The following is a 16,153-nucleotide window of genomic DNA, read 5'->3' as shown; positions in this document are numbered from 1 at the left end:
TACTCAACACACCAGGGTTAGACCATAATATATATATATATATATATATATATACACATGCACGCACGTGCACACACACACACACACACACATATGAAACACTAAATAACCAAACACAAACCAGATTTTCCTACACTGTTTCTGACAGTGATTTAAGAAAAAAAATCCATTACTTTTAAAGGATAAAGAGTTACTAAAATCCCAACTTCCTAAATTCCCAACCATTTAAGGCCTTGAAGTACATTGCAGAAGCCTAATTGGTGTCAAAAATAGTTTCATTACTGTTATTATGCTGTCCTTTCTCAGAGAAATCGTTTAATCTCTAAACTGAAATTTGCAACGTGCAACAAAGAGAATGAATTTCAGAATGTTGCTCTTGATCAACTAGACATGACTTTAACATGATCCAAACTGGCATCAATCAACCATCATGCTCTGAATTTAAAGTATACAAATCAGCACTAAGGTCTACTCCCTTTTTGAAATTGTCTTTTCAATTCCCATTTCACACATCTGTTCTTGTTTGCTTCTTTATTGCTTTGGGGTACTTGGCAGAGAGGTCTTGTTTTTCTGTAAAATCATCACCAGTCTGATCCATTCAGGGTCTGACATACAGAGTTCTTTGCTTTTGTTCATCATGCAAAAAGGATATAACTGATCTTTATCCAATCTATGTCACATTTTATCGATTGATTGTCCCTGCATTTTTATTGTATCCAACTGCATTTCTACAAACATTCTAGTTTATTTTAATATTTAGGGAATGTACAAATGCAATACATGTTGGTTTCCTAAGAAAGTGAGGGACTGAACCATAACTGAACCCTGTGAGCTCTAGAATACTGCCCTACTTTTAGAAACACAAATGCAAGTGAGATGACATTTTGCAAGCATCTCCAAACATTGTGACTTGCAGATTCACAATATTGCATACAAGATCATTTTTATTTGCAATCACTACAACATAACAAATTCATTTAGAAATGTTTAAATAAAAAATATAGTACAATTATATTCCGTCACTTCTGATTACAATACAGTTATTTCTGGGTTTTTCAGGTCCAGATAACCAGATATTGAAATCAAGGACAATGTAACATTTTGGAATACAGCTGAGGCTGACTTGATCATGACTTGTCTTCAAACATACAATGCATTGTACAAATTCTTAATCCTGACCTGGTGACAACATCGTGTAAAGGGGGAGGCCATATTCAGACCCCTTAAACAAAATATGAAAGGGTCATGAATCTTTTTAATATTCTGAGACGTTTCAAGGAAATGTTTGTCTCACAGTGTTGCTATGAGAAGATCTACAGGAAATTGGTACATTAACTTTGTTGTTTCCTGGAATAATTAGGGGAATGTCTGTCCTTTCAGTGACACAAAACACCTGGCTCAAACTCAAGTTGTCATGTGCAAATCACCAGATATTGTCATGTGTTGAGTAATTTTCTTTTGTTCTTATTAAAGCTCACAAACCATTTTACATCACTACCTGAAAAGAAATGTTGCTGTTGAGATTTCAAAGATGTAATTAAGGGCTCATTGAGCACCATGAGGATAAGGCAATTACATTTAATTGTGCTAGAAAGGCAAGCCCTTTTTGGGATTTACATAACTCTTTTATGACCTTCCTTTCCTGGAAATCCAAATGGGGCACATGACGTGCTTTCAGCAAAAGTCAAACAGATAAGCAAAAACTGAGAATGACCCTTAGATAGATTGACCATGCAATGCTTTTTAAAAAGAATCTTAAACAGCATTCAGCAAACATCTCCATTCGTGCTATTTTTGCTAATAATAAGCTTGGAAACAAAGCCATACGTCTTCTCCTGTGGGCACAATCGGTATCAGAAACGTCAGTTTTTACTCTTTCATGACATGTCTGACCGAAGAGGATCTCAATTTTTGGAAACTTTTTCACGTTCTCATCTCAGTCATCACTGATGGGAGAGTTTTCGCTGCTTCACTACATGAACATTGTTACCGGCAGCATCATTTTTAAATAAAAACCTGTGATGGAAAGTGTTGTTTTTCACTCTTTGCATAACCACTGTGCTATCATAGTCCAACAACATGACTTCAAAATCTTTGCTCTGAATTATTTTTTCATGCTCACACACCCAGAAATGAAGCAGGAACACAGGGTAGCGAAAAACAATTAACATATCACAAGACAACATAAATATCTGCCGGGGATTGACAAACGTACTTACAGAACACCCATCTGTGTATACCCCAACCACGTTTTAAAGTACTTTTTCATTTTTGCGGTCTCAACAGCAGAACCATTCTTGGACGGGTGAATTTGTGCCTTATTTGTTAAAGAGACACAACAAGATTTCCCGAGTTCTTCCTTTTTCACAATGCAAAATTTTTCCACAAAATTATTGTACGATTTTAACAAAAAAAATAAAAAAAAATAAAAATAAAAATGAAGCCTAATCTATCCAGCTATAAGACTTTGAATGACCTGTTACTGACATAATGCAGCCCTGACAGCCAACAATCACTGCTGGACAGTAACCAAATACATTTACTCAAAAACCCTACATGGTTAGAGATTGAAGTTACTTGTACTTGATGTGTTGACTTTGAATGTTTTTGGTAAAAATAAAATAATTGTGTATTAGTGGGTTTACCAAATACAACAAAAAGGTTACACATTGGTATTGGTGTAAAATGTAATTTTACTTGTTTAAAATGTGTTGAAAACAGGACTTTTACTTGCAGAGGATGAATTATAGATAAAAAAATGACTACTTTAATTTACCCCTTTTTTAAATTATGGAAATTGGTTAAACATTTCATTATGTATTTGCTTTGCATATTTTTCGTTTATGATGAGGACGTCTGCATTTCTGCTTAGAACTTGACAATGTCTATAATATGTAATATACTCATTGAGATACAAATCTAAATATTTCACATCCCAACAGAATGGCCCACTCTAGTTTAAGGTATGGAAAGGTATGGAAAGATTCCTGGTGTACAGAACCACAAAGTGCATTTTAAATGAGTTAAATGATAGTGATAAATGATAACACCCATGTTCAACTCTGTTTGTCTTTGTTAAAACAAAAGTGAAAGCAGAGGACCTCACCTCATTACTGCTTTAACCTAAATCATTCTTCTATTTGTTACTGAAAAATGCTCAGGTCTGGAGGTCACCCATCAAATTGTATTTTCAAAAAAAAATTAAAACTTAGCGGTCTTGAAGCACAACATGACCTTCACAAAAAGTGTTCTGATGTTAGGACATATTCCACTCCAGCTTAGAAAAGTTATTACAGTTATTACAGTTCATAACACAGTTATCATCCAGAATGGCTCTTATACATTGTTTCAAACTTAAGTTGAAGACAGATACAGTATCTGCTGTTTTGTCATTGGAGGTCTATAACATTTTAAATTTTCTACATCTCCCGTGGGTGCTTCATCAGTGTTCTCTTGAAAAAGTGAGACATCCAGGCCACCGAAACACAATCATCTTGCAGCTAACAGGGATATTATCATCATTTATCAAAAAACATAGGGAAAACCCAACAGAAGACTTTCAACATTTCTCCCATCATGTTTTACAAGCCCAGACTGCTGCTTTGGTGAACGTCATTAAACCAAGTCTCTACTAACAGGTTGTCATTCAAACTTTTACCTGCTTATCAGTTAAAGAACAAGTAAAAATACCACAAATCCACTCACTCTTTTCTATTGAAAACATTGGATCTGCATTATTAATTGCAGCAGATATTGTTGTGGCTATTCTACTTGTAGAATCCTCTGTGGTTCACTGAAATTAAACTCTGTGGGACAAAGGGAGCAGTACAAATCTTTACCACCATCTAGTCAGCACTGACTCAAGGCAATTTAGAAATGTTAGAGGGGCCCAAACATCTGGGGTCAGAGTCGCATGGAAACCTGGGGTGCAGGCGACTGAAGCTCCTGGTCTAATAGGCGAAACAGCATGGCGCTTTTGTTGCATTGTGAGGTCTGTCCAAGACAGTGGTGAAGCTGAGCCTGCAGGTAGTGGACGTCTCTCAAACGCTCCTTACAGTTCAGCTTGGAGAAATAGGCAGCGGCCTCATTCAAGGTGTCAACACCCAAAACTGCTTGACGCAAACCTACAAGGAGACAGGAAGCCGCAAGTATTGTAGCAGTAGCAGAGACTGACCAACTACATCACTGTGAAATGACTAATAGTGTGGGGTGCTGCAGCCGTTACCTGCTTGTTCTTGTCTGTTTGGAGGGAACCTTGCCATTGCCATCTGACAGCGGGCTGTCAACAGCAGGGCCCGGCCTTTGTCCATAAGGGATCCATGGGCTAGAACCGGCTCAATGGCTTCATGCAGGACATTAAGAGCCTGCTCAGGAACCCCTAACATCAACTAGGAGTATAACATCAATAATATTATCGATGGCCATTAATGTACAGTAGAACTGAGTATGTGCATGCTTGGACTTGTAGATTAAAGTGTGGATCAGTTAGCTTGCCCCGTAATGAAAATTAATTTTGTCATGGGAACTATTATAAAGACATATTACAGGTTTACACACCTTTCAATGGGTCATATAAAACATATAATCATACATAACATGGCTCAGACGTGGAACATATACACAACTAAAGAATACTAACTAAAGGAGTCCATCCCATCTCAGGATTCGCCTACATTGGACTTGATGCTGTGTGTGCTGTTTTCTCACGAACCTGAGTAAAGGCGAGGTGCAAGAGGGTCTCTGAGGCCATTGACTGCAGATGGTGTTGCCTAGCCAAAGCCAATGCCTGCAGCAGGAGAGGAAGAGCTGTGGAGAAGCCAGAGGACTCCCAGTGCAGCTCAGCAGTAGAAAGCATCACTCTGTGGGAAAGCATGTAAACAGGAACAGAATGAGCAGGTCTTCACCAAACCTTTTCAAATGAATGCACATATTAATATTGCACATGGCCACATGAAGGGGACCTCATTATTCAGACTCCATCAGTATAAATGTCACCAGAAAAAAACAGGAGTCTGCCTACCTGATGACCATCTCCGTACACTTGCTCTTTTCACAGTGCACCTGGAGCCACTGTAAGACACTGTATGCCTCAGTGTTCCGATGAAGAGCCTTTAGAACTTGAGCTTTCCTGTCAGCAAACAAAGAGCTACGGCATCAGCAGATACGGATTACATGAATTTAGTTGCAATTAAAAATGGAGATTGGCACCCGTGGGTTACCTATAGAGACCCTCTTTGTGGTTTAAAGCGGAGATAGCTGTAATAAGCTGTTCTGCCAAATTGTATTTCCCTTCATTCATGTGCCTTTCAAATTGGATTTTCAAATCGCAAAGCATCCAAAGCTGCACAGGGATTACAGTAGAGAGACATTTATAAGTTATAGGCATAATATCATGGGTTGGGTGATAGCACATTAAGGACTTCTCTTCACTGTGTGGTTGGAGGGACACACCTTGGCATATTGTGTATGTGTAGGAAACTGTTCTTTTAGATGCTGGAGAATCTCAGAGACGCCGGTGTAAAGGCCCTGAAACACAAGAAGATTTATTTGGTGAAATGAATTTTACAGAGGAGCTAAGGCCTGACCTATTAATTATTTTCTTACAGTGAACATATAACATGGAGGTGTGTGTGTGTGTGGGGGGTCCCTTTCAGCGTTTCCCTTCAGGGGTCACCATAGTGAATCAACCTCTTCTATCCAACCCTTTTCTCTGTATTCTATTCTCTCAAACCAACAAACTTCATAACCACCTTCACTTTGTCTGTAAATTGTCTTCTAGACATCCAGCCTGGCAGCTCCAATCCCAGCATCCGTCCACCAATATATTTACTATCCCTCCTCTGCATGTGACTGAACCATCTCAGTCTGTCATCTCTGACCTTATCACCAATCAGTCTGGCTGACATTCAATGCAGCCTCAGGGCGGCACTGGCCTGTGTCTCCCCAAGCCCGCCTTGGGGGGGCATGGAGCAGTGTCTCCCTGAGCCGGTCCCAAGGCTGAATACATGCAGAGGGTTCCGTCAGGAAGGGCATCCGGTGTAAAACTTTTGCCAAAACCAAACATGCGAGTCAACCATAACCATATTATACCGGATCGGTCGAGGACCGAGTTAACAACGACCGCCAATGGTACTGATGACCTACAGGGTACCAGTGGTAATTGGGCTACTGTGGGTCGAAGAACAAGAACAAGAGGAGGAGGGCGTGTTCGGAAACAGGGAGAGAGAAGGAAAGGAAAGAGCCTGGGACTGAGAGTAAGGACTTTGAATATTGGGACTATGACAGAAAAAGGTAGAGTTGGTTGACATGATGCAGAGAAGGAAGGAGGATATACTGTGTGTCCAGGTGACCAGGAGGAAAGGTAGTAAGGCTAGAAGCTTAGGAGCAGGCTTTAAGTTGTACTATTATGGTGCTGACAAGAAGAGAAATAGAGTTGGAGTTATCTTGAAGGAGGAGTTTTTTAGGAACGTTTTGGAGGTGAAAAGAATATCAGACAGACTTATGAGTCTGAAACTGGAAATTGAAGGTGTGATGCTCAATGTTGTTAGTGGCTATGCCCCGCAGGAAGGATGTGAATTTGAAGAAAAGGAGAAGTTCTGGAATGAGTTAGATGAAGTGATGCAGAATATCTCCAGAAATGAGAGCAGACTTCAATGGTGCAGACTTCAATGGACATGTTGGTGAAAGTTGAGGGGCAGATTTGGTATACAGGATAGGAATGCAGAGGGACAGATGGTGGTAGATTTTGCAAAAAGGATGGAAATGGCTGTAGTGAACACCTTTTTCCAGAAAAAAACAGGAACATAGGGTAACTTATAAGAGCAGAGGTAGGATCACGCAGGTAGACTACATCTTGTATACAGTCCTCTTCCCATGGGGGCCGCTGCTGTGCCTCCACCCACAACATCACCGGCTGCAGGTCTTGGTCTTGTCGCTGCCCAGTCTTTGTCGTCCACCACCTGCAGCTCCTTGCTCAGCTCGCATTTCACTCACTCATCCAACTGCAGCACCAGTCCTTCCTTCTCATCCCTGCGGTCACAGTGCTGCCAGCCATCTGCACTGCATGGGTGGCGGAAAAGCACGTCGGCATTGCTGTGTCTTTCCCCTGCAGGGTGGGTCACGACGAATTTCCTAACACTGCTGCTCCTCCAACCAGCGTGCCAGCTGACCCTCTGGCTCTCTGAATGTCATTAGCCACTGCAAGGCAGCATGGTCAGTGCGTAAGGTGAAGGGCTGGCCACACAGGTAGTATTTAAAATGCTGGATAGAAAACACTGCAGCAAGCAGCTCCCTGCGTGTGACAGTATCTCTGCTCTGCTTTGCTGTTGTAGGCCACTACCCACGCTCCCTTAGGCCACATCTGAGATAGGACAGCCCCTTCCCCATTCGCATCTGTGTCCAGAACAAAGTGCAAGTTAGGATCAGGGGGTGCAAGGACTGGTGCGCTTGTCAAGGCCTGCTGCAGTGTTTTGAAAAGCTCTGTCACAGTCATCGGACCACAGGAAAGACTGGTCTTTCTGCAGAAGCCTGTACAGGGGAGCAGCAATGCATGAAACCACCCGCACAAACTTCCTGTAATAGAAGCCGGCCTTAAAAAACTCTTAAGAGCCTTCTGGTCCGCAGGGGTTGGCCACTCACATATGATGCTCACCTTCTCCTCTGTGATGCCGATCCCCTTGCCCCAAAATCGATGACCCAGGAAGGTTAACTCCTGGCACAGCAACTTGCACTTATCGGGATGCAGCTTCAGGCCTGCCGCCTGGATCCATTGCGGCACCTGGTCCAGCGCAGCTATAGCTGCGTCAAATGACCTGCCATGGGTGAGGATATCGTCCAGGAACACAAGGCACTCAGAGCAAGGCACACCTACTAACACACTCTCCATAAGCCGCTCAAAGGTGGCTGGAACATTGCAGAGTCCAAAGCACAGAACCTTAAACTGCCACAGATGGTTCAATGATGCACACACACTGCATCTTGCCCAGTGCCTGCTCTGCTGCTTCCTGTCGACCCAAGAGGAGGCGGCTTGGACACTGTTGTATAGGTTCAGCAGTGCCTTTGTCTATTGCGTGTTGCACCAAGGAGATCCAGCTCAGCTCTGCTTTGTCACAGGAGAAGCAGTCGTGGAACTCCGTCAATAGCTGCCAAAGCTGCTCCTGCCATTGTGCTTTGAGGTTCTCTGCACACCTTTGCCATACCTCATACAGTGCTTTTGTTTTTTTCCCCTCCCAGCCCGGTACACTTCCACAGCCCCCAGGCCTCAGTGCTGGGGGCCCCAGGGTGCCTGCAGTAACAGCAGGGAGACATGTGGCCTGCTCTGGCCATTGCTGAACAACTTGGAGGGTTGTATCACATGTACCGTATTTTTCAGACTATAAGTCGCAGTTTTCCGTTTGGCCGGGGGTGCAACTTATACTCTTGAGCGACTTATGTGTCTGTCTGTGTGTGTGTCTTTAATATATCAGCGATCAACACGCCAACCAATCAAAATTCAGCGGGGGCGGGTCATGGCAGAAGTGCGTTGTGAAAAAAGATGCTACCAGTGACCTCTGTACCTATGAAAATTGATCATTTCAACATTCGCGGTAACTTTTGAAAACAACTGAGAGGAAGTAGTGAGATATGCAGCTGAAAACAGCAATCGAGCGGCAGAAAGAAAGTTTGAAGTTAGTGAAAAACTTGTAAGGGACTGGCGAAAAGCGGGGATTACTCTTACTGAAATAAAGAAAACTAAAAAAGCTAATTACGGGCTAAAAGCTAGGTGGCCACAGCTAGAGGAACGGTTCACAAATAAGTGCTTGAACAATGTGCTGCTGAGAGAGCCTTGTCAACAGTACAGTTGCGTGTTCACACCCAGGTGGTTGCAAAGGAGATGAATATAAATTACTTTGCGGGAGGACCTTCCTGGTGTTACTGCTTCATGCAACTCTATCAGAGCAAGGACCATCCTGTCACGTAAGTAGAAAAGGAGGCGACGCATTGTCTACCTTCAGAGTTGGCAGAAGTGACACAGAAGATTTCGTTGGACTTAGTGATTAAGAGTGACACTGATTGTTTGGTTGTAGCATGTGCTATATGCCATAGTTATTTGAATGACTTTTCCCAAATTTTACGTTACCATAGCCTACCAGGCACGTTCTCAATTCGTTGTTTATGCGTCATATAGGCTATACTTCTTCAGCCTGTTGTTCCCTATTCTCTATTTTAAATTACCTTTCAAGATAAAATGTCTATTCTTGGTGTTGGATTTTATCAAATAAATTTCCCCCCAAAAATGTGACTTATATTCCAGTGCAACTTATACGTTTTTTTCATTCTATTATGCATTTTTGGCTGGTGCGACTTATAATCCGGAGCGACTTAAAGTACGGAAAATACGGTACATTCCTGCCCTCTCTGGTGCGTCCCACCTAATGTGACCCCCCCCCCCCCACCGTTTCCTGTAGCCTTATCCATGGCAGGGCAGTTTCTTTTCAGGTTTACAACCTTACCACAGCCCCAGCAGAGGCGTGCCTGGCCCTCCGGCCATGAATGCTGAACTGCTGCCTGTGTTTATTGGCGACACACCACAGCCACAGTGAGGCCCTTGGCCATTTCAGCTACCTCATCCACCCATGTTGGTCACTGGATAGTCTTATCACACTCCTCAGCTGCTCTGACTAAGGGAGTAGCACCCTGTAGTGTAGTGCCCATCACTATCTCTCACAAGCGCATATTCCAGGGCGTCAAGCAGGGTGTGGGGGCGAGCTAGCTGAAAAAAGGGCGAGCTAGAGGGCGTTTTGCTCATCAGCCCAGCCATTTGCATGAGCTAACAATTCGAACTGGACATGGGAAGCATCCCAGTCTGACTTTCAAGCGTATTTAGGAGTCTTCATCTTCGCCGGTGCTTTCAGTCCACGGGCGCCGCCATCTTTGTTTACATCCTTGCCAGACGCATTGCCCGACGTCATCGGTGCGCGGTGAAAGCACTCTTCGCTAACCCTTCCTACTGACCCCGGCAGCCGCTAAGCAGGGCTCTTCATGGAGCGTGGATTCACTGTTCACTTAAGATGTGTTTCTGATGACGGGTGTCCGACTGCCCCCCCCCCGGCGTAGATCAAATATAACCTCCATCATGTTACACATCGCACGATCCATCACACCGTCAGAACACGGTGCCAGCGAGGATAGCTTTTCTTCCACCAGACGAACTGATAGAACAGTAAGTTTACTTCTGACATCAGTTGTAACGTTTTAGTCACGGAAAACACCTGGCTGACGGCTAAACGTCCGTTTAATAAGCAAATAGCTGTCGTTGGCCACAATCACGCCAGCTTGCAATACAACTCTGTTACCGCTTAAATCCAGGTTAAAAAAAAAGAAAAACATAATCCCTTGCACCCCAAACCACACCCACAAAATTCCCAGCGACCCCAAAATCAAACAAAACAAGCATCCACATAAACCCTAACATTGGTGACTCGCTACAGTATTATACAGGTAGCAGAAATCAGCTTTAGGCCAGATATATTACCTGCTCAGCATGCAGCTCTGCCAGGTGGCAGAGAGCCACAGTGAAGGCCTCGGTGTTGTTCTGCTGAACCCCAAAATTGACTGGCTCCAGACTACTCATATTGAGAAGCAGCTGTGCCTGCTGCAGAGCCATGGTGCTGCACACAGGATGCAAAAAAAGTCTTACGAGCTGAATCATGTCATGAATCAGCATGAATATTCTAACAGTGTGATTCAACACGAATGGGAGGTTTGTGTGCAGCCATTAGAAGTACACAGAACTGTGTATCAACTTTTCAGGGTGAGGTACTGACCTCTTGCCGTACATCCTCCATATGGATGTAGTCTGAGCCAAGCTGATTTCAATCAGCTCTGATAAGCTGTGTTTCCAGTGGAGAATGTCAGTGTCCTTCAGTGCATCCATCAGTTTATGAGCTGTTTTACCCTGTGTCGTCCCCTGCTGGACCAGAGACTGAATGCCCAAAGACGCCAAGTACTACATGGGAGGGAAGAACTAGTCTGTCAGTGAGCGCGCACCCGCACCCGCGCACACACGCACACACACACACACACACACACTTGAATGTACAATTACCGGTGGAAAAGTACAGCTAACATGTTACAGATATGTAAAACTGAAACTGGAACAATCGGAGCAGAGCCTTACTGGAGTTGCAGAGTGATCCCGTCATCCCGGTTGATAAGTGTCAGCTGGTAGTCTTACAGTCTCAGCTTTCTCAAAGAGTTTTCCCAGTGGGATTTAGGTCAGGATGCCCTTCTGAGTGTTTTACAACAGTCATTTTCATGTCCCACCAGTCTTTTGTGGTATGGATGTTTTTAAGTCATTGTCTTGCTAAAAGGCCTAAGAACTAGTTTCCAACCACTCGATAACAATTCAAAGTACAAGGCAAGATACTTGTGCATTCTTCTGTTTATCGTTTTAGTTGTATGGGGATAACAAAACTTAAAGCGACACAACTAATGTCTCCAAATAGCACCTTTCCATCCTTCCTGTAACTTCCTCTCCTCACCCAATTATAGTTAGCTATAGGGAAAATTGTATTTTTAAGTTAAGTGACATTCTTTGTTGAATAATACATCATTTGATGCAATAAGTGCTCCTGCTAAGATAGTGAAAGACTGATGTTTTACTAGAAGTAGGTGTTCTATTCCCAATGGAATTTCTAGTTTTGCTTTTAAACAGAATTGTAAGACTCTATTATTATTATTATATTATTGTTATTACAGTACTTCATTTTATTTTACATAAAACTATCCTTGACGGACTTTGGATTATATTTTCAAGGTTTAGCAAATATTAGCCTTGCATTTTAGTCCAACATATTCCATAGCAGTGGCATTTGTTGTTTCATTGGTGCAGGTTGGACATCCCTATGATCTTGTTCAGCCCAGTTTTTTACATGTTTTATGTACAAAATTTAACAGGTATCGTTCTTACTGCATTCATCCATTGTCACATGGAACTTGCCTTTCCTACTGGATAATGAGTACATAAATTTTGAAGCTACTTGAGATAACAGACAATGAGACCATTAATGTGATTCCAGTTTTGTCTTGTATCATAATCTTGCGTATTATCTTTGGTTTAGTTTTTACAATAACAGTATTTTATCTAATATTTTATGTTTTGCACACACACACACACACACACACACACACACACTTGATCACAGAACTACACATAGTCACACCATTCAAAGATCTGGGTAATTCAGGGTCTCCAATTAACCTACTGCAAACTTCTGGATTGGGAAGGACATTTGCTAAAATGCAGTAAAGAAATAAAGTACGCTGACATGTAATGGCAAGTATATGCCCAGTAAAAAATCTACTCCAACTTGTTGGTCCGCCATTTCTGTCTTTCACTCAGCTTATGTGAGTGAGAACTTTTTCTGTCTTCTTTGTCCTTCAGATTCATATTTCGGTTCATGCTGCACTCACTGGAAGGCAGAAGTGGGCAGCCATCTTCACTGAATCCTCAGTTAATACCGTGCTGTCAGATCCCTTCATCTGCTCTAGAGTGTAAAGCCAACTCTAATGTAGGAAACAAATAGACCACAGGAAGTAAGTAGTTCATTATTACCGATGAATAATTTTACTTGTATTGATGTAAAAGGGAACTTTTTTTTTTTTTTTACCAGACAGTGTTGTAGGCAAACATGATCATTGGACTCCTGGGCAATGCGGATAGCCTCCTGTAAAGCAAGTCCAGCCTGCTGGCTAAAGACACAGAAAAAACAACAGTAGAACTATATCTTTCATGCCTACCTGATGTGTGTCAGTTCTTATACTCACTAGTGGCCAAAGCGACAATGGAGGCTTGCCAAGTTGAGGGCAGCGTAGCGAAGGCTTCTGCCATAGCCCTCATCCCCATTGCTTTTCCCCTCATTACCAGACAAGATGAGACGGTCAAAGTAATGCAAAAGGCTGTGGGCGGACAGGAAGATGTCCTGGACTCTTATGCTATTTAAATAGTTTACATAATGCTGTGCAAAAAAGTATGAAAGAAAGAGACAGAGATAAGAAACCCATTGAGGAATTTTCCTGCATCTCAGTCAAGGGCACGTAACAGAAATGATGATAAAGCAGTGTAGAGGGGCCTCACCGCCTCAGCAAAGTCTGGATTGAACTTCAGCATGTTGTTGAGTTCTTCCTGCAGCAAAGCAGGCTTCAGAGCTTTATTTTCATCATTCTTCAGGAAGTATGCCTGAGGAAACAGTTTGAAGTACCATGTTAATCTGCATTTTTGAGAGAACCAGAATGAAATAGTTATTGCTTTAAGATTAGTGGCTTGTACTCAGACTGAGCGATGTGGGGGAAAAAATGTGCTATAATGTAACTGTCATGACCGTGTGTCAAAATTATATGGATGTGACATTACCATATGGGAAACTTGTTCAGGCATGGAAACGCATGTGTCGATTACATGGGAGGGTAATTTCACTTTTGTGTGAGTGAAAAATGTAGGATTTCTGTTTTGTTATTTTTCATCTTTGCTTTACGGTCAGAAACTAAGGACTTTACCATATCTTGATATGCACAGCAAATGTATGCATCACAATATTGCGGGGAAAAAATCTATGATACAATACCTCAATTAAATTATTTTTGGTGAACAGTGTAAATAGGATACTGAACCTTTGTTTGAAGTGGATATGTTTGATAGACATGAAAATTCATCTTGATTGTAGACCTCACCTGTCTTGCAAGGAAGTACTCTGCTTGTTTTTGCGACAGAGGACCTTTACTTGGAGTGTTATCATTCCTACATCAAGACACAGTAACAAAAAAAGAGAGCAGCAACAGGGTGGCTTTCAGTTTTGTTTTTTTTTTTGGAAATTTTGATCAAACTAACAAATTATTACTTTCAGCAAATCCAGACACTGCACTTAAGTTAAAACTTGTGAGTTTGAAGAAAAAATGTTTAAATCTTAGAGCAAAAAGAAAAACAAACCTGAGCACGGAATCATGAAGGGGAGTGTCCACATCCTCGCTGTCTATTCGATCCCCGACAGTGTCCTCAGTACTGGTGAGGTCCATGTCAGAGTCATCTGCAACCAGCGCAGGTAAACCCACCTGGCCATCCGTGGGCTTAGCATAGTGACTGTGGTAGTATAGCTGTAGAGACTTGTAAAGCTTGTACACTTGACTAAAAGACAGCTTGTTGTAGGCGAGGAGCATGTGTCTCATAAAAAGACCTAAAACACAGTTGAAATTCAGAGAGCTGATCTACAGTTGGGCAAAATTTATTGGACAGTGTTGAATGTCCACATTCTACTTGACATTCCTTATCAAAACAGCAATAATGACATTTATCAATATCTTAAAAAGTTCTTTGAATTTGTCTGAAAACTCCATGTAGTACAGCCCTCATTAGGGTGACATTGAGCACTTCAATAGCAATCTACTACGTACCCACAACACTGGTTTTATATGCCTCTGAATCAAACGAGGTGAATGGAGTAGGAAGAGTAGAAAAGAAGTATTCCATGTCTTTCAGTTCTCCATCTGCCATTTCATGCAACCTTTCAATTTGGAAAAACATCATACAATGAGACTTCTTCAACAGTGTAACTAATCATCATGTCATCTATTATCACACAAACCTTATTTTGACAGCATACGCAGTCTGAGGGCAGCACTCATCCACTGTCCTGAGTAACTGACCAAACGACAAGTCTGGACCCTGTACATAACATAATAATACCATCGATCAGTCATCCGTTTCACCTGGTGTGGCCCAAAACATCCACCTCAATGATGCCAACCTGCTGCAGCGGCAGAACAAGTTTGTTCAGTCGTCTTCTCTCCGGGAGCGTGATTTTAGATGCAGTCATCTCGTAAAGCAGCGCCAGCACGGAAATTTTGTATGGAGTAACCCAGTCTTTAATACCGAACACATTAGTATGGACCACTCCATTGGTCATCATCGGGTTGAAATACAAACTTTCATGTACACTGGCCATCTTTAAATGGTTTGACTATGATATTGCACGGCCACGATACGTTTTATCTCACTATATAGGAGGGAAGAAGTGAAGAGGCGCAGTGATCCACAAATTAGCAGCGACCGCTAGCATAGCCGTTGCAATTACGTGCCACCTAGAAATGTCCTGGAACACTGAGAACATATGTTGGCTGACTTTCTAACAAAGATTTTGAAGGTTATGTTATTTAAAACTCGCCAGTTCGCGAGGGTAGTTCTTTAAAAAATGTTTGGTGTCTTATCTATCTTAGCTAAGTTATATCTTGGCTATCAAACCGACCTCCATTTTTGTCCCCTTAAAATTACGTCACGACTTTTTCCGATGACAAAACTTTATTAGACTGCGTTATCTGTCAAACACAAAACGAAGGATCCTAAATAATAAACAAAGTATGCAATTTAAAAGCGTGCTAATGAAATGCTAACTTATCTACAATGATGCCATGAGAATCACACAACAGTGAATATCCTTATGAATCAAACATTTCCGCTTGAGTGAAATAATACGTATTCACCAATATTTATGTTCAAAAGCTGCCTTTAAAATCAATCAATCAATCAATCAATCAATCAATCAATCAATCAATCAATCAATCAATCAATCAATCAATCAATCCAAACGAACAAGGTGAAAAGAATGAGAATAAAAATAAAGACTACAAGGTGAAGTGGATATTGTATGTTCGCAGCTGATTTACCTAAATGATTCCACATCAGATTAGTAGATGCAAAGAAAACAAAAGTTTTGAAATGAACAGGAATAGAAAAAAAAGGAAGGCCAGCAAAAATATGGGAAGAAAAAAAGGAAACAGAAAAACAAAGCATTATTACGTAACTAATTCGATTTAAACAGAAAAACAAACAAACAAAAAACATCTTCACTCAAACAGTTGGTTTGTTTTCAATGGTGGATCCCACATTCAAAGCACCTTTACCTTGCATCTCTGCGCAACTACAATAGAAAATTAACTCCAGTAGATGGCAGTACTGAGCTAACATATCTTAAATTTTGGCCTCTTATTGGATATAATTATGAACTGATTAGCTGATGTGCACGTGGGCATGAACACCCGCGAGCGCGCACACACGCACAAACACACACACATACACACACACACACACACACACGCACGGACGCACGGACGCACACATCAC

At 41.8% G+C, this 16,153-nt stretch overlaps 1 protein-coding gene across 1 annotated transcript; it reads right to left on the bottom strand.

Annotated features, from left to right (window-relative positions):
* Window positions 1-926: 926 nt before the first annotated feature.
* Window positions 927-15,309, bottom strand: anapc5 (anaphase promoting complex subunit 5). The gene is made up of 17 exons (XM_086173715.1): window positions 14,781-15,309; window positions 14,619-14,698; window positions 14,428-14,537; window positions 13,967-14,210; window positions 13,711-13,777; window positions 13,118-13,219; window positions 12,808-12,998; window positions 12,651-12,732; window positions 12,454-12,546; window positions 10,806-10,987; window positions 10,514-10,649; window positions 5,452-5,526; window positions 5,220-5,341; window positions 5,021-5,128; window positions 4,712-4,859; window positions 4,226-4,388; window positions 927-4,124 (listed from the first exon to the last, which is right to left on the bottom strand). The coding sequence occupies exons 1-17, from the start codon at window positions 14,976-14,978 to the stop codon at window positions 3,904-3,906; spliced, it is 2,322 nt and encodes a 773-aa protein (XP_086029841.1). The 5' UTR covers window positions 14,979-15,309; the 3' UTR covers window positions 927-3,903.
* Window positions 15,310-16,153: the final 844 nt, after the last annotated feature.

The sequence above is a fragment of the Fistularia commersonii genome, chromosome 26, assembly GCF_037954325.1.
Source record: "Fistularia commersonii isolate RoL2024-O1a breed Wild chromosome 26, RoL_Fcom_v1.0, whole genome shotgun sequence".
In the NCBI taxonomy this organism is placed as follows: domain Eukaryota; kingdom Metazoa; phylum Chordata; class Actinopteri; order Syngnathiformes; family Fistulariidae; genus Fistularia; species Fistularia commersonii.
The sequence above is the reverse complement of the archived record's forward strand: the minus strand, read 5'-3'. Positions and strand labels throughout refer to the sequence as shown.

Coding starts and splice junctions, on each gene's coding strand:
- anapc5 (XM_086173715.1), bottom strand. CDS start 14,978: ATGGCCAGTGTACATGAAAGTTTGTATTTCAACCCGATGATGACCAAT. Junction 13,778..13,966: donor CTTCATGATTCCGTGCTCAG/GTTTGTTTTTCT, acceptor GTCTTGATGTAG/GAATGATAACACTCCAAGTA. Junction 12,733..12,807: donor CATTGTCGCTTTGGCCACTA/GTGAGTATAAGA, acceptor CTGTGTCTTTAG/CCAGCAGGCTGGACTTGCTT.